Source organism: Oryzias latipes, chromosome 17, assembly GCF_002234675.1.
Source record: "Oryzias latipes chromosome 17, ASM223467v1".
In the NCBI taxonomy this organism is placed as follows: Eukaryota; Metazoa; Chordata; class Actinopteri; order Beloniformes; family Adrianichthyidae; genus Oryzias; species Oryzias latipes.
The window spans coordinates 3,335,495-3,352,425 of record NC_019875.2 but is presented as its reverse complement, the minus strand read 5'-3'; the positions used below and the strand labels follow the sequence as shown (position 1 = coordinate 3,352,425).

General features: G+C 40.1%; 2 protein-coding genes across 3 annotated transcripts; one reads left to right on the top strand and one right to left on the bottom strand.

Annotated features, from left to right (window-relative positions):
* The first annotated feature begins 224 nt into the window (after positions 1-224).
* Positions 225-5,693, top strand: mettl17 (methyltransferase like 17). Of its 2 annotated transcripts, none has more exons than XM_011486026.3 (14): positions 225-418; positions 1,555-1,669; positions 1,773-1,922; positions 2,672-2,759; positions 2,931-3,012; positions 3,105-3,178; positions 3,252-3,346; positions 3,411-3,481; positions 4,384-4,491; positions 4,609-4,677; positions 4,755-4,805; positions 4,890-4,982; positions 5,045-5,241; positions 5,376-5,639. In XM_011486026.3, exons 1-14 carry the CDS (start codon positions 350-352, stop codon positions 5,467-5,469), a joined length of 1,356 nt encoding a protein of 451 aa, XP_011484328.1. In that variant the 5' UTR covers positions 225-349; the 3' UTR covers positions 5,470-5,639. The 2 variants fall into 2 exon arrangements, with proteins under 2 accessions (XP_011484328.1, XP_004078634.1); XM_004078586.4 differs by having other exon boundaries at positions 226-418; positions 1,528-1,669; positions 5,376-5,693.
* Positions 5,694-6,065: 372 nt separating this feature from the next.
* Positions 6,066-8,805, bottom strand: sdr39u1 (short chain dehydrogenase/reductase family 39U member 1). Its single transcript, XM_004078585.4, has 6 exons — positions 8,645-8,805; positions 8,095-8,201; positions 7,902-7,984; positions 7,521-7,642; positions 7,290-7,442; positions 6,066-6,841 (listed from the first exon to the last, which is right to left on the bottom strand). The coding sequence occupies exons 1-6, from the start codon at positions 8,658-8,660 to the stop codon at positions 6,411-6,413; spliced, it is 912 nt and encodes a 303-aa protein (XP_004078633.1). The 5' UTR covers positions 8,661-8,805; the 3' UTR covers positions 6,066-6,410.
* Between the last annotated feature and the right edge of the window lie 8,126 nt (positions 8,806-16,931).

Genomic DNA, 16,931 nt, shown 5'->3' with positions numbered 1-16,931 from the left:
GTTCTAATCTAAACCATAACAACATAACAAAACACACGAAAAATCATTTTATATTATTAAAAATATATTTAGTATGCTATCTGTATTTTATTAAAACCTTTTAAATTTGTGGAAATTAAGTAAAAGCTATTAAAAGAAACATTCTGCTCTTTCCAGTTGCGTAGGACCACCAAAGATGACAAGAGTGAGCCCTCCTCTTTATCTCACGAAGGAACCAAAGATGACAGACAACAAGTTCCACTTCAGCTAAAACCGGAATTATTTTGCTGAAGGACTGCAAACTCCCAGCGTGGTTTTTGGGGGAGTACATTATAATCCGAATCTGGATTTTATTGTTTTTTGTTCAGACATGGCATGGCGAACATACGGAGCATTTGTTTTTGGTCAGAAAACACCAAGAATAAAGAAAATGTTGAGGGTTCGTAAATCGATTTATCATTACGCAGCTAATTGTGGAGGTCATACTATTTACTATGAGACATAGTATATGTATATAACGATACCTGATCTGTGTGCTTAGATGTTTGAAGCCTAACAGCTATATCTTTACCAATGTGCTTTTTTCCCAATACTTTTTTGATTTCTAAGCGTATTTGTACGCTTTAAAAAAATCCTGTTTGTGTAAATCAATCTCACAGCTTTCTCTTTGAGCTGGAATAAGAGGCTCCTGCAGTAACTTAGCTGTTGCTAGCACAGCGCTTTTCTGGACTGAGAGGTCTGAGGTCTTTCCAGGTATCTGTTGTAGCCACTCCTCCAGCTTGGGGGTTACTGCCCCGAGTGCTCCAATTACCACAGGCACCACTGTCACCTTCACTTTCCAGGCTTTCTCCAGTTCTTCTGAGTCCCTGGTATTTCTCCAGTTTCTCATGTTCCTTCTTCCTGATGTTTCCATCGCTTGGCACTGCCACATCCACCACAACGGCTTTCCTCTGTTCTTTATCCACCACTACAATGTCTGGTTGGTTCGCCATTGCCTCTGTGGTTTGGTGCTCAGGATTTCTCCCTGAGCTGCCAGGATGAGTGCTTCAGTGCTGTCCTGTAGGCCAGCCCTTTCTAGCCATTGGTAGGACTTCTTGATATCAGCCACTTCAGTTATGGTCCGGTGGTACATCCCATGCAGGAGTTTGTCCTCCCATGAGGATCTGTCCTCCAGCACTGTATCCTCTGCTCTCCATTGCCTGAGACATTCACTGAGAACAATGTCAGTTGTGGCCTTGAGCTTGATTTACTCATGGATCTTGGATGTTTCATCCTGGATAGTGGCTCACTAGTCCTATATATATATATATATCTTTGTATTTGTCAGTGAAAGAAACCGAATTGGAAATTGTATTAAAGTTCTGTCTTCTTGATTTGGTTGAAGTGACTAGAATTGTGAAATTAGGTTTTCCTAACCAAACAAAATGTGATTTTAGAAAGGGAACTATAACAAATGGATATTAATAAAATCACATTGAGTTCAATCAGAATCGGTTCTGATCTTGTGATCAAAAAAACTTAGATTTTTCTGGGATCTTCTTGCCTCAGAACTTGGGTTCTGCGGTTCGTCCACAGCCTCAGGAGGATTTTCTGAAAGGAGAACTTCATCGAAAGCACCCAGGGTTGACCAACCTGAAGACTCAGCGTCTTCCTGAAACCCTCCAGATGGCTGCACTGTCAGTGATTCACAGTAAGTTTTGTTATTGTGCATTAACTGTACAAGAAACACAGCCCGATTATTAAAAACAAAACGATAAGAGTAGTTTGATGCTCATGTGTGCTCCACCCTCCAGGAGCTCAGATCGCTCAGCTTCCTGGTCGCTCCCAGAAACTCACAAACTTCCTTTGGAGCCGGAAGCGAGCAGTTGAGGATTTGACAGTGAGGCAGAAAGCTTTGAGCCTGGAGAAGGACCTCTGGGAGAAAGCCATGCAGAGGACAGAAGGTCAGTACGGTGGCCCTGAAGGGCCAATCATTCAACACATCACTCGACACAAAAACATTTTAAAGATCCCAACGACGATGATAAAAAACAACGTTTATGGGATGAAGCAGCATTACATGTTAAAAAAACAAAGCACAATTCCAGAAACCAAAACATAAAAAACATTACAGAAAACAATGAATTTCATCAAAAACAAATTTTAAAAAATCAAAAACTTTTTTGTAAACAAAATTAATTTCAAGAAAACAAAATGAAATGTTAATAAATGAAAGAAGAAAAAACACATAGAAATGCCAAAAACTGAAACACTGAAAAACCGTAAAAAGGTAAATACTGAGAAACATCGCTGATTGGATGATGATGATGTCAGTATCGCCTCAAGACAAATAACTCACAGTTCAATTGATGGACAACCTTCATCGTCCACTCAGCCATGTCCCTCAGTACCTACCTTCTGATGTTTCTCATTGTGTTTCACTTTTCAAACATTTCATTTTGTTTTCCAAATTGTTTATTTTTCTTCTTGGTCTCTGCAGTTTTGTTTTCTAAAATGTAGTGCTGCTTTTTAAAATTTGTTTTGTCTTTTTAATTGTCGTGATCTTTAAAATGTTTCTGCGTCCAGCGGTTCGTAGATGTGATTTGCCCTTCCAGGGCCACCGTAGGTCAGGGAGGGATCCAGTCATAGCTGATGCCTGAAAACAGTCACAAGAGCTCACCTTACAGGGAAAAACCTCTACTTTGTGTTCCAGATTTTGATGAGAAAGCACTGGAAGACAAGATCAGGAGGAGGGTTTTTTCAGAACTCAGGAAAAAGATTTACCACTGGACTCCTCTGAAGTAATGCCCCCTTTCTGACCCATCGCTGTTTAGTGGAGAAAAGTGATGGCAGACATTTAAAAACACACGATGGACATCGTGTTCTTAAACTACTAGATTGTCATTCTTTCTTTAGCTGATCTTACAGTTACAGTCAAAGAAGCTTGAATTGGATCACTTTTGGTGTTTCAGGTACGATGAAGAGATGGGCGTGGTTTACATGGCGAGCCGGCTTGCTGGAGGCTATGCAGCGGTCAGGAGAGTTCTGAATGAGGTCAGAAGTGACGGGAGGAGCAGCAGGAGCACGCCATCTTTGTTTTCTCTGTGTCTTCTCCAACTGATTTTGCCTCAAACCTACCAATTCAGATAAAGAAGAGGGATCCTTCATTTAGTCCTCAGACGCTTCTGGACTTTGGTTCTGGACTGGGAACAGTAGCCTGGTTGGTGTCTGAATTGTTGCCGGTGTGGGTTTTTCCTCCAAAGTGTTGGCTGAGCGTGTCTTTCTGATCCAAGGGCGTCCCACTCTCTGTGGGGGGACTTTCTGAGGGAAATGGTGTGTGTGGACAGTTCAGGGCCGATGAACACGCTGGCAGAGCGACTTCTCAAAGGTACATCAGCCCGTTTCCTTAGTTTGAACGTTTCAGAAATATGTGTGTGCTTTGTGATGATCAGGGGACGATGAGAGAGCAGAACCGCACATCAAACACGTCTATTTCCGGCAGTTTCTTCCCGTCTCTCCGAAGGTAAGACAGCACCGAACATTTCTGTTCTCCAGATTGTGGGAGAAAACATCCATTTTTCAAGACTGATCCAAACAAATGTAAGGACTGAACAGGATCAACAATTTATTTTTTTATTTAGCAACATGTAAAATAATATTTTTATCTATAGCTTTTTCGTGGTTGCAGGTTTCCGTTTTGATTTTGGATCAATTTAGTTGTAAATTTTAATTCAGCCATTAGTTTACGGTAAAGTGAACTTGAATTTCTTTAAAGGATCTAAAACTATTTGGACTGATGGGAAAATCAGGAAACAGTGAAACGTTAGTTTTTTTTTCTTCATTTTTTATGGAGAAAGGTTATTTGTGGAGTTTTTGTTGCTTTTTTAAAAAAATCATCATCAGAGTTGAGGATCTTGTCAGGAATTAAATCAGTCTTGGTTTGTAATTTGAGTTTTCTTCCATGAGCTGAAGTCAGAGTATTTTCTTCAGAGATGTAGAAACCTTTAGAAACAGTCAAAGGGATTGTAACCGACACCAGAGCTGCAGCTAACGGGGAAAAAGGGGAAAATGCCAGATTTGTTTTCAAAGTGTGAAATGAGAATATCCAATGTCTTAAAACATTTTAGAGGTATAAAAAAATCCCACAGCGCCAAGAATCCATTTGTTTTCATTATTAAAGTAATATGGAGCTTAAGGATGCTTTTTAATGCTCATATTTAATTTTTTGCATCTGTACAATGACAACCGTCAGCTTGTGGGAACTTCCCCGACCTTTTGTGTTGAACCGTCTGCTCGACCAGAAACTCTCATGGAGAGAGATGAGCCGAAACAGCAATGAACTTGGAGTTTGACACTAAGTTTAGAGAGTTGTTGTTTTTCAGGGAAGAGAATCTCTATGATCTGTCGGGTTTTGTTGTTGCTCAGGTGCAGTTTGACTTGGTGGTTGCCGCGTTTACCCTGTCCGAGCTTCCCACCATGAAAGATCGAGAAGAAGCTTCGTTCACTCTGTGGAGGAAGACGAGCTCATACCTGGTTAGCTGAGCATCATCCACCTTTTCTTATTGCCCTCCTAACTCTGTGAAGTCAGTCAGTAATGTCAGGACTCAGTCTAATGACAAAGAGGATTTTTTTTCTCGGTTTCCTCTGAAGGTGTTGGTTGAAAATGGCACAAAAGAGGGCCATCAGATGCTCATGGAGGCCAGAGATACTCTACTGAAGGTACTGAAGCGTTGTGGAGACGATTACCATCAGATTGATCCTTTTTGTAAAAGTCAAATGGAACTGACTTCTTCCAGAGGCAGGAGAAAACGGTCCACGACCCGCGGCCTTCGTCGGTGTTCGCTCCGGTACGTCGATCAGCTCAGAAACGAGCTTCCCCGTCACGCAGACACTCCGTCTCACAGGACGTCTTCTCTGTGTGGATTTCACAGTGTCCTCATGCGATGACGTGTCCCAAACTGGCCCAGGAGCCCAAGGCGCCCTGCAACTTCCAGCAGCAGTACCACCCTCTGTCCCTGCCAGGGGTAAGACTCTCCATGCAACATCACCATTGGACTTTCAGCCTCTGACTTTCCCCTTTTCTCAGCATAAGGACTGTCAGACGGAGAACTTCAGTTATTTAATTCTGCGTCGAGAAGGCCCGGTGGAGGAGAAAGCAGAAGCTGTGACGTGGTCCAGGTTGATCGGACCGGTGCTCCGCAGAACCCGACACGTTCACTGCCGGACGTGCAGCCCGCACGGCGAGCTGAAACACGTGGTGGTGACGGCACGGAAACACAGCAGGTGGACGGCCTGGAATGCAGACACTCACAGAAGAATAAATCAGAGCTTCAGCTTCAGTCTTTGGGGAATCCATGATGTTTATTTGCTCTAGAATTCTGAGTTTTTACTGATAATTCTGACCTTTGTCTTTACAGAGATGTGTACCGCTGCGCTCGCAACAGCCAGTGGGGCGATCTGCTGCCTGTGGTTCAAAACCTGGACGAGGATGAAGGAGAACCCAGCCCATAAGATGACAATGACCTTCAAATCTATCCGAAGAGAAGCCCCGCTGTCTTAAAGAGTCATCAAAACACTGTCATTTAGATCTGAGATGGTTCTGTGAACTCCTGCTTTCATTAGAGTGAAACAAAAGCCACTTTCCCGGAGAAAAACACAGAACGGAGAACCATCTGAGGCCCTTCCAGCCTCTGAACAGCCAAAAGGACATCATTAAAGACCCACTCTGATGAAAATGGGGTTTTTGCTGTTTTTATGATGTTCTTGGGGCATTTTTCTGATGATGGACATAGACAAAGAACATTTCCAAGTTTTGCTTTATTCAAATCCTTGTAAATTTCTGGGAGCCACATTATTGATTTTATGACAGGTGACTGCAGGCCTGTGGGAATTTGAATGCGGACTGCATTTGGCCCACTGGCCAGACTTTGGACATGCCAGCCTTTCTCAGCAAATAGGAGTTAAGCCCTTTTTTTTTTCTTTTACAGAACTACACCAAGAATTTCAAACTACAATGAAATGATCAAAACTGAAAGCAGGTCCAGATAAAGAGTCTTTTGGGCTTGGATTGTTTTTATAAAGCAAGAAAAAAATATGTTAGCTTTGGATTTAATTGAAAGCACATCAGATTTATTGGCCAAAATACTTTGTTTTTTCAACAGAAAAAGACACCATAGATGCACAAACTTTTTTCAACGAACAGAAATGGGTAAACAAACATTTAGCGGCAGACATGGGGACTTTTTAAAACTGAAACATTTCTTTGTGCATTTAACATGACATCCCTTTGAATATTCGTTTAGCTGATGTTTACATTTCAGACTCCAATTTAATCTGCAAAGCAATTAAGTGAACACCCCCTCAACTTTTGTTCATTAATCTGGTTCATCTGTAGACAGATTAAGACACGTTTCCCCTCTGACGAGCGTAGGCAGTTAGCGGCAGCTTCACTGTTAACTGCCAAGGATTTGCTTCAGAGCTGAGGTCAGGTCCGGGTACTGGTACTGAAAGCCAGACTCTAAAGTCCTCTCTGGTATGACCCTCTGGCCTTCAGTCAGAATCACAGCCCTCTCTGAGCCAATCAGGGCATTCATGGCGAAGGCAGGCACGGGGAAGATTGTAGGCCGCCGCATGAGCCGGCCCAACTCCTTGGTGAACTCGTAGTTGGTGTTGAGAGCAGGCGCAACTCCATTGTACACCTGAGGAGGGGGCAGTGCCGCTGAGTCTGCGAGGGCCTCCAGAGCGTGGGCAATAATACCGGCCAGGTCCGACACGTGGATCCAGGGGAACGGCTGCCTTCCAGAGCCCAGAGTGCCGCCGAGGCCCAACCAGAACGGCAGCAGCATTTGCTTCATGGCTCCACCGTCCCGACCCAGTACTGCCCCTGGTGGACAGAGGACGGAATCACAGGAGGCAAAGCTTTACAGTGATTACAACTGTACTAAGGAGAGGACAAAACCAGGAAATAATTATGAACTTTATTCTGCATTGCACCAAACTGATTGAATAATGCAAATTGCCTAAAATTTGGTGCTTTGAAGTTCACCCATTTGTGCCTATTGATGCAACTACGCATCAAACTACTTTAGCTCCAGAATGACCTTCATTTAGCATCTGCTTTAAAGCAAAGACACCAATGCATTTATTTTTCATCCCTGGAACAAAATGTAGGCATCAAGGGGCTAAGTTAATTTCTATAAAACAATTTATCTTACAATGATTAGCAGAAAAAAATGCTTCCATTTAGTCTCACAGACTCAGACGTAAATTAAGAAACTGTTAGTAACTTTTCCAGCAGCACCATAACAGCGGAGCGTGCAGCACGGACGTACCGGGCCGAACGATGACCTGTCTGGTGGTTTTGGCCACACTCTGTGGAAGGAGAGCAGCAGCCTCCCACTCTTTGACCAGTTTAGAGAGGAAATCAAAGGGAGTCCACTCGCTGTCCTCGGTGTACTCGGCTGTCAGGCTGGGTTTGTAACAAGCTGCGGGTTCAGAAACACAAAGATGCTGCGTTTCTGCTCAGAGCGCTAAATGTCTAAAGGGATGTGGTCCACACGTACCCACGCCGGATACCAGCACCCAGCAGTGAGGAGGACAGGTTGCAGCGGCTATGGCTTCAGACAGAGCTTTGGTGGTGTCAATGCGGCTGGAGAACAAGTCCTTCTTATAACTTTCATTCCACCTTCATGCAACAGAAAAATGACATCATGGACTGAATGAACATCACAAGTGTCACATACACTGATTCTGCTTTTCCCTGTCGCCACAGCAAATCAGCTTCCTCCATCCTGCCTAGGTGTGATTTGCATTAATGAATTCTTTTTCTCCGCCCGTAAGTGGCCAGGATAGGCTCCAGCAGCCCCGTGACGTGGAGCAGTGAAGAACTGGATAGGACTCTTACTCAGTAAGATGTAGGTTTGTCCCTTTTGCTTGTTACTCACCATCGTAAAGGGTTCATCAGATTCTCCCCAGATAAGTTAACAGCTCCCTCACACGGTGGGAGGCCTTTAGACTTCAAATCACTCTGCAGACAAAAAGAAAAAGAAAATCTCTGAACATGTTCTTGTAGACTATGAAAAGCGACCAGCTTTAATTAATTTATTTCTCTGAATTGCGGATAAGCTGGGATCATACCCATGTTATTTTTCCTGGGCCTGGTTGCCTAGATATTACCGTGACCTCGTGACCTTTGCTTCTGAGCAAGTAGGTGAGCTCTCTGCCTATAAATCCACTTCCCCCTCCTGCAAGACAAGCAGACACTTATTCTCATGCAACAAGTATAAATACATAAATAAATTAAAGAAAGCCTAAACAAAATAAGGAGTTTACTCTGGTCACTTTATTTAATAGATCTAAACTGGTGGCATGCAGATGCATTGAAGTCCTGCACAAGGGGGGGGGGGTACAAAGTGCGCATGCGCCATTCGCACACTTACAAAACAGAATGGCTATGCTTAATGCTACAACAAAAAAATATATAAAACAGAAAAACTATGTTGATATGTCAATCCTAAAGTTGAAACAGCTTTTATAGAGAGGTATCGAGTGAATGTAATTTCTCTCAAGTAAACAAACCCATTTATATTTGTACTACTGCAGTTTCAAAACTAGCTAGCGGCTAGCGTTATGACACCCCGACCTTCGCAGCGATTCATGGATTTTTTGCTCATCATAATGCACAAACCTATTAAGACCCTCATGGCCGCAGAAGACGCAAACACCCGCTGATTTAAATCTCCGAATGCAGTTGCTGGTGGGGTTTAGAAATCATAAGTGGTCTTGCTTGGCAGTTCTTAGCGACTCGAATAGGTTTGGACCAATAGACGTTCCGTACAAGTAAACGTCATTTTGTAGTTCGGTTCTTCGAAGCCATGGAGAATTATTTACGCAACTCTTTTTGTGACTAAAAAAAGCATTACATCTAAAGGAGAAACTCATTGGAACAATCTTTTGTATAAATAACAAAATTAAAGAAATATGCAAAAAATTCTGCATAATGTTTATCCCACAAATATGTATATATCCGCATTCTCAAATAAATGTAGTTAATGTAATTCTACTATTTTAAATTCTCATTGAATTCTGAATCCAATTTGAACGCTTTGTCAGCGCCAAATCAAACATTATAGTACATTTCAAACAAATTCTCACACATTTTAACTCGGATGTGAAATTGGTAGAACATTGTATTCATCTGTTACTTCTCCAATCTAAATTTTACATACATTAGTGCAGAGTAAAAAAGAAAAGACTCAAATGGATACAGATCTATCAAAGTTATGAAAGATCAAAACATTGATAAAATATAAAACGTAAAAAATTTGAACAATTTTTTTGCTGATTAATAATATCCTCTCTTGCAAAATTATTTTTTAAATGTGTTTTTCTTTTGTTTAATTCTTTTTTATTTTACTTTATTGTACTTGTTCTTTTTGCTTAATTTTGTCACCATTACTGTCATAACTTGTAATTGAGTGCCCTTTTTAAAAGATATTCTTGGTGATTTCTGATGTAGTACTTGCTGATGTGATTTGTAACTCTGTGTGTTGTTCAATAAAGTAAACAAAAGCCATAATAAATTATTGATTCATTTTATGAATGCCCAATTTTCCAAAGTGCTGTAAAGTCAAACGAATAATAACAAAATAACATGACAATAAACTATATGTTTAAAGGAAAATGGAATTAAAGTTCTACAAAAAGACAAAAACATAAAAATCGGTTATTTTCTTAAAGAGATGACACTACACAGAGGTGTGAAACTTCAGTTGCATGTTTGCTTTGAGGACGTTCAACTGTCCAAAAAATAACAAACATCTGACTGTCATTTGTCAATGTTTCTGTCAGAAATTGTCGGAAAACTTGTTTTTAACCGCTTTTTTACTTTACTTAGCAAATATTTAAAACTTTTTACTACAACTGTTTGGCATGAATGCGTGTAGTTTTTGACAGCTGACTTGTTCAGCCATTCTAGTTCACGTGACTGTTAGATCTTTTTCTCCTTCCTCTCTTTTTCTGTTCTCATTCTCACTCTGGCTTGCACAGCTTCAGGAGTGTTAAAGGTTAAAGATGAGTTCTTTTTATTCTTTACATTCAATTAAGCAAACAAAATAAAATTTTAACAAGACAAATCCGCATCTTCTTTCCTCTTTATTTGAATTAAGAGATGGGAGGGAATAATAATTAGAAGTTCTTATTGGAACTTTTTACTCACATGAACGGTGTCCATTCCCTTCCCCTCACTTCACACAAACACGAAGACTCTGGCTGCACTGATCAGACATGCTTGGCTCGCAGAGCATGTAGCCACACCGAGTGAGCGCTGACGTCATCGCCCCATCTCCCCCCTGGAAATGCTCACTGGTATTGACTTATGCTACACTTTTTGCGGGGTGAATTTGAAAACGAAAATGCAATCCCCTCTTTGCCTCTTGCTTTAATTATGTCACTGAATGAGCGATGTTAAAGAAGAAAATGAAAAAGCATTTTAAAGGAGTGACATTTAATTTTATTTTCGAGTCATTCGATCATTTGATGCAGTTACATTGTGAAAATGAAAAAGCATTTCTGTTAATCCATTTTAATGATCAAATTAGACATTTCTATATGAATTTTGCTACACATTCACTGCAAAACTATTTGAAAACGAAATTTCAAATACCATTTTCTTTATCATTTTAATTAAGTGACAGAATAAGCAGTGTTGAAGAAGAAAAAGAAAAAGCGGTTTGGCGGATTCCTTTTTCTTTTTAATTTTGAGTCAACAAATGCAGCTACATTTTGAAAATAAATGGAAACGCATTTCTGGTTTCTGGTGACTTTTATTTTTAATTATACTCCAGAAAAACGTCCATAATTATGAGCTTATTCAAAATATGATGGTTTTGTACGAATTCCCACCCCCTAGCCTTACTACTAAAACACTATACAGTGCAACACTTTGTAGTGCCCCGAATCTTAAAAGCAATTTGGACATCATGCCCAATACTTTCTTTGTTTTTAAATGGCGGATATGAATTTCATAAAGTTAAAATCTAACTGATATGAGTGTTTTGTGACAATTAATTATAACTCCACTGTCTTCTGAAGATAAAAACGTTGATGATTTAATCAAAAAATACATTTAAACACATTTTTTTGGCAAAAATTGTTCCAACGCAATGTATTGTCTATATTTGCTGATCCAGTGAGCATCGATGCACACTGGTTTTTTGCAGAGACTTCTGGGAAATTTCTTGGGCACTACAAAATAGTGAACACACTATATAGTGCACTATATAGTGGTTAAGGTGGGAATTTGGACATAGCCATGATGTGTGATAGTGAGGTAACAGTTTTGTTGTCATAAACTGGAGCGATGAAGGATGTCCTCAAAAGCACAGGAACCTTTTCCTGGGTCAGACTTTGGTTGATCTTGTTGCCCCTAACCTTAAGTTTTGGTTGTTTCTGTACATTCCTCAATAACTTCCTGTCCCTCTGTCTACATGCTGTTTACATGTGTGACAGAGCACACGTCTGTCACGGTTTGAGAACTTAATAAATTGGATTTGTTTCTGACAGCGTCAGTGGGGGCCAGCCTGTCCAGCTGTAAGGTTCCATCGGTTGCTGCAGTTCACTTTGTTTAGTTTCCGATTTTGGTTGTTCTCAATGTTTTATTTCTTTACTTCCTTAACCTTCCAAGGAATTACTTAGAAAACAGTTTGGAATTCCTGAAAATTGTTGTTTATTTTGTCAGGTGGATATTGAAACAACTGAGCATCTTTTCTTTGAATGTTTTTATTCTAATGTTTTTTGGAATAATTTACATTATTGGCTCTTCCCCAAGATTCCACGTTTAGCCGACTTTTCTTTTAAGGACGTCATTTTTGGGTTTATTTTAGAAAACAAAAACACAGAATTGATTGTAAATGTTGTAATTATTTTGGGTAAATTCTATATGTCGATTCCTTAAAATCAAACCATATTTTTTTACATTTCATAAAGATCTCTGCTCTTTTTTTTTCCATTCATAAACGTCATGGAAAACAAAACTTGGTATAGAACTCCAAAGTATCATATGTAATTTGCAGCTTCTTGATAACCCCCTTAAGTTTAGAATCAATTAAATGTCTATGTAACCCCCTTTATAATTTTTAATTAATAATTTTCTTTTCTTTAAGTTTGTATTTTTCTGTGTTATTGTTATAATTTTTATTTTATCTTACATTTGTTGTTTGTACATGTCATTTACATTTTTATATACTTGTCATAATTGTAAGTTATTGAACACCTTATTTGACTGTCACAAATTGTAAATCTCAAGTGTTTTTTCAATTCAAAACAAAACAAAACAATTGTTTACTTCCTGGTTTTTCTTGGAGCACTTTCTGTATCCAGGAGGTCCAGGGGGGTATTCCAGGAAGCATGTTTAAACTAGCCTGACTTTAACCCTGAACTCTGGGTGAAGTCCGACTGAACTTGCTTACTCTGGGTATGTCGGTTCCAAAAGACCGGATATGAGTTGGCGTAATTAGTGGAGTGTTTTGGTAATCCACCTTATGACAAAAAGAAATAACATAAAATCTGGACCAAAACATGCTGTGATTGAACATCAATATAAACCTTAAAACAAAACATTTAGGAGTTTGTGGCTTTTGTTCTCATTTTTGTGCCAATTGCACCAATGGGTTGATTTTCCCCTGGGGGAAACTTGCAAAAATGCTGCGATCAAGTGGTGTAGGAATGATGGGAAAATTTCTGTCCGGCTCAGAACACACACAAAAATGTGTGAAAATGAACAAATATTCCAACAGAACATGAGTGCTGAATAACTTTCTGAGCCTCTAGACAAAGGTCAATGTATTTGCTATGTACTCTTATTATTATAATTACTGTATTATTATAATTCTGTATATTATTCTGTATATAATTCCATGCCTGTATAGTGTAGGAAGTATACTAACTTAATAGCTCTTTAGACTAGATCTTGAAATACGAGCTTCTGAAAAAAGGCATACAATTATAATAATATTCAACATGATTAAAATGAATATTTTAAAATGCTGTTTTAAAATAATGAACAGGTTTTTAAAGCAAAATGAAATATATTTGATAATATAATGGCTAATTTAAAATCTGTGTGCCCGTTGTTCACAATTTCATCTTTCATATTTTCATCTTTTTATATATATATAAGAGATATATTGGTTGATTGTGTATTTGCATGAGGTCATATTTATTTATTAATAATGAACAGGACAGGACTCCAAAGTCTCAAACCCGGAAGTTTGTGTGACGCGCATCACGTGGTTCGATGAGGAGATAAATGGAGGTGCGTCCTCACCAACATCCTCTTTCCCCTCTTGCTTTGTTGGAGTTCGGCCAGCGACACTTTGCAGAGAAAAGAGGCAAGTTCAAGGCTTAAAAACTGTAAATCTTCGTTTTATTTTTGTGTTTTTGTTTTAATAGTAACTGGTGTTTTTTTATTTGGTAAATATTGATTGTTTGCGGTTAATAATGATGCCTTTGTTAGCTCACCGCAACATTAGCGCCCAAGCGACCGCGTGGTTTAGTGATGACAGACCGATAGTAGTGAGGGGAAAAGGCATAAATACATATTATCTAAATATGAGACTAGTAGATTCTCAAAATACCTATATTTATCTGTTATTGTCTCTCGTGCTGCTTTTTGGTCATTTGAACTTCGGTTAGCCCCCCTTACGTTTATGCTAAAAGGAAGCACGAGCTGACAAAATAGTTGTCTGGATTTTACAAACATTTTTCAAACTAATAGTGGATTATTTTCGTAAAGTCTCGATGTTTATTCAAACCTTCATGATGAGCTGCATGTGAGTCCGTGTTTCACCTGAAGCAGATGATTATTCTTTCACTGCACTGATGGGTTTGATTCTCTAAAATAACTTCACGCTCATCTTTTTCAGTTATTTTAATACATTTTAATTCAAAATTCTATTTCTCCCCCCCCTCTTCTAGGTCTCAAAGATCCTGTTGGGGATTTGTTTCAAGGTGAGGATGTTGGTTTTGGCATGCAGGGTGCAGGTCCAAAGCCTGGCTGTACCGAGTCAGAACCAAACCTCAGGTCAAGAGCTGATGGTTAAGCGTTTCCCACCCTGGTCTCTCAGTGAATTCTGTCCTTCATGTTCTCCTGACTATTCCCAGATTCTCTCAGTACTCTATTAAAACTAGTGTGGAACTAACTAGCGTCCAGATTTTAGTGCAATGCAGACAGATGCTCACTACTGTTTATTTTAAAGGGCCTATATCATGCAAAACACTTTTTTGACCTTTTAGGTATTGTACTATAATAACCACTCCTCACTATAAACAACCTGAATTGGAATTTGGAGGAAGACTGTCATGAGGTTGAAAGATATTCATTAAAGAAAAATCTTTTTTGGAATTTCCCTTATTTGCATCGATCAGTTCAGTAAAGTAACTATGTTTAGTGTTGGAACTCAAGTCCTTGTATTGTAGAATATGCTCCTTGTACATTTCTTTATGAATGGGAAAGCCATTCATTGGGCCTTGGTGGGGCGGTAAACCACCATTAAAGTTGGTGTGGGTCCAGGAAGCATGAAGGCGGTGCACTCAATGGAGCAGAATGAGGGGGGTGGAATCAAGAGGACTTTCCACTTCTCGTGATGTCACCGCGAGACCGCAGCCATAGCAACGAGGCTGACGGAGGTAAACAAAGCCAGGAAGGGTGGAGTCATTAAGTAGGGAGAAGTCATTTAGTTGCCAAGTTTCTGTAACGCAGAGTCAAACTTGAAATCCAGAATAATTCCTGAATCAGCTGACCCTTGTTTGAGAGAGCGGATGTCGATGAGGTCAAAGTTGACGGTTGAGATGATTTGGAGGGGAGGCTGGAGAGCCCTCTGGTTGAGAGCGGCCGGTGTTACGGGGAGGGCGACAAGTGGTGGAGGAGAGGACGCGGAGGGAATTGGACGCGTCTTCGTGGTAATGCGCCACGGTTGATGTATCTCCAGCCAAAGTGGAATCCAGGTTTGAGCCGACCAGGTGTACATTTGCACGTGAGCATAGCTGAAAGGACAAGGCCCGGGGAATGCAGACTGAAACGCACGACTCCTAGCGAACAAAGTCACAGGTTGGAGGATCAGCATAGTGGAAGTTGTCCGTTCTTGTTAGAGGCTTGCAGGTCGAGCAACACCATTAAACAGTAGTCGATGGACACAGTGAAGTGTATTCTCAGCTTTCACACTCCAAAATGCGTTGAAGCAGAATTGGTTTGAAAAGAGAAAGTTACCGGTGAGTAACGGCAACAGTGATGCCAGCGTCCCTCCACCCTGAAGTCCCAATATCTCAAATTGTTCTTTGGTGTGCCAAAGGTGATATATAATCACACACATGGATTTTGTGTACTATAAAAGGTTTTAGAATAGCACGTTATAGGCCCTTTAAACGCTAAAATTGTCACAACCCAGTTTAACGTTTTTAGAAAAACTGGATTCTGATGTTGAATACTTGGATAATTTATTTAAAAATATTTAAATTTCTTCTTTCTTTTTTTTCGTTTTCTTAAATGACAAGTAGTTCAAATGCAGTGCATTGTTGTCTATTTGACTAGAGTGAGAGAGAGATTAAGTTTAGGGTCCAAACTGGATGCTGTTGGAGTATTTTAAAATGCTTCAGCTTATACTGGAAGGCAATGGCACATTTGGTTCCTTTGGGTTTGAATGATCACGGACATTAACAATGTTTTGTTACCAAAAGTTTTTTGGAATCCTCAGAATCCTGTGACTTTAATGACAGAACCTCCAGACATTCATGACCCTGTTGGCTCTTGGCAGTCTTTGTTTTTGTTTTTTTTCTAAAGTATTTGGAGATGTGGACACCGTTCCAGTGTGGTAAACGGCCCATTTAATGTAAAGCAACAGCTGGACTCAAACACTTCAGTGTTCTTTTTCGCCCTCAAGTCTGAAAGTGCCGTCCTTTGGTTAGTTTTGGTGACCAAAGATTTTATCAAATAAAGTGTTTTCAGTGATAATAGTTTGTGTGAAGTGTCTTTATTGTATAAATGGTTTTGAATGGTTTTTGTTTACCTATGTGGCCAAAAGACCTCAGAGGATGGAAACGATGTTTGAACAGAACCACAGAAACCACCAACAATGAAGGTTTTCAGTCAACAAAATTGAAAAAGAACTTTTCGATTTAAGTATGAGAGCCCGTTACTTAGAAAATCTGTGACTGCCCCCCCCCCCTTTTTTTTTCTTTTCAAATCTACAAACTAAATTCTGAGCTTTACAATTCTTTTTCTTTTACTACCAAAGTGCCTGCATTTACCCCCCCCCCCCCATCATTTCAAGCAATTTAAATTGCAAAGAAATTTTAACCAAATCTAAGATATTCATTAACTAAATGGAAAAAAGGAAATCATGCTATCTTGTCATATTTGCTCCAATTTGCACTTATACAATATGTGCTGAATCATTCATCCTATCCACCCCCACCCCTATTGGGGTCATGGGGCTGCTGGAGCCTATCCCAGCCTTTTGTGGGAGAACGCAGGGGACACCCTGGACAGGTCGCCAGTCTGTCCCAGGGCCACCATCACACACCCAGGGATTTTTGGACGGTGGGAGGAAGCCGGAGTCCCTGGAGAAAACCCACGCTACCCAGGGAGAACGTGCAAACTCCACACAGGAAGGTCCCCCAGCCAGGACTTGAACCAGGGGTGTTCTTGCTGTGAGCTAAGAGCTCAAATTTAATTGTCATAGCAACACTGGTGCAACGAAATTTCACAAGGTGCCACAGAGCTTTAAAAAAATGTACTTAAGTTGACCAGTTTGTTTTTTTTACTGGTAATGCATACTAAAACTAATGCTTCACATACACACATGTCTTGGATCTTCTGTTCACTCGGGTTTGTTAAATCCAGACCTCTAGGAGACTTGAGTTGTCTTCCTGTTGGTTTTTCAGGAACCCAGCCAAACCTGCTCCTGACTAAAGGATCG

What these genes read in the sequence shown, in the direction of transcription:
- sdr39u1 (XM_004078585.4), bottom strand. An exon ending in GGTGCTGGTATCCGGCGTGG is followed by an intron (nt 7,443 to 7,520) that starts GTACGTGTGGAC and finishes CTGAACCCGCAG; the next exon opens with CTTGTTACAAACCCAGCCTG. An exon ending in ACAGGTCATCGTTCGGCCCG is followed by an intron (nt 6,842 to 7,289) that starts GTACGTCCGTGC and finishes TCTGTCCACCAG; the next exon opens with GGGCAGTACTGGGTCGGGAC.
- mettl17 (XM_004078586.4), top strand. Translation starts at nt 350, where the DNA reads ATGGCATGGCGAACATACGGAGCATTTGTTTTTGGTCAGAAAACACCA. An exon ending in CCAGAGATACTCTACTGAAG is followed by an intron (nt 4,678 to 4,754) that starts GTACTGAAGCGT and finishes GACTTCTTCCAG; the next exon opens with AGGCAGGAGAAAACGGTCCA. An exon ending in ACGGCACGGAAACACAGCAG is followed by an intron (nt 5,242 to 5,375) that starts GTGGACGGCCTG and finishes TTGTCTTTACAG; the next exon opens with AGATGTGTACCGCTGCGCTC.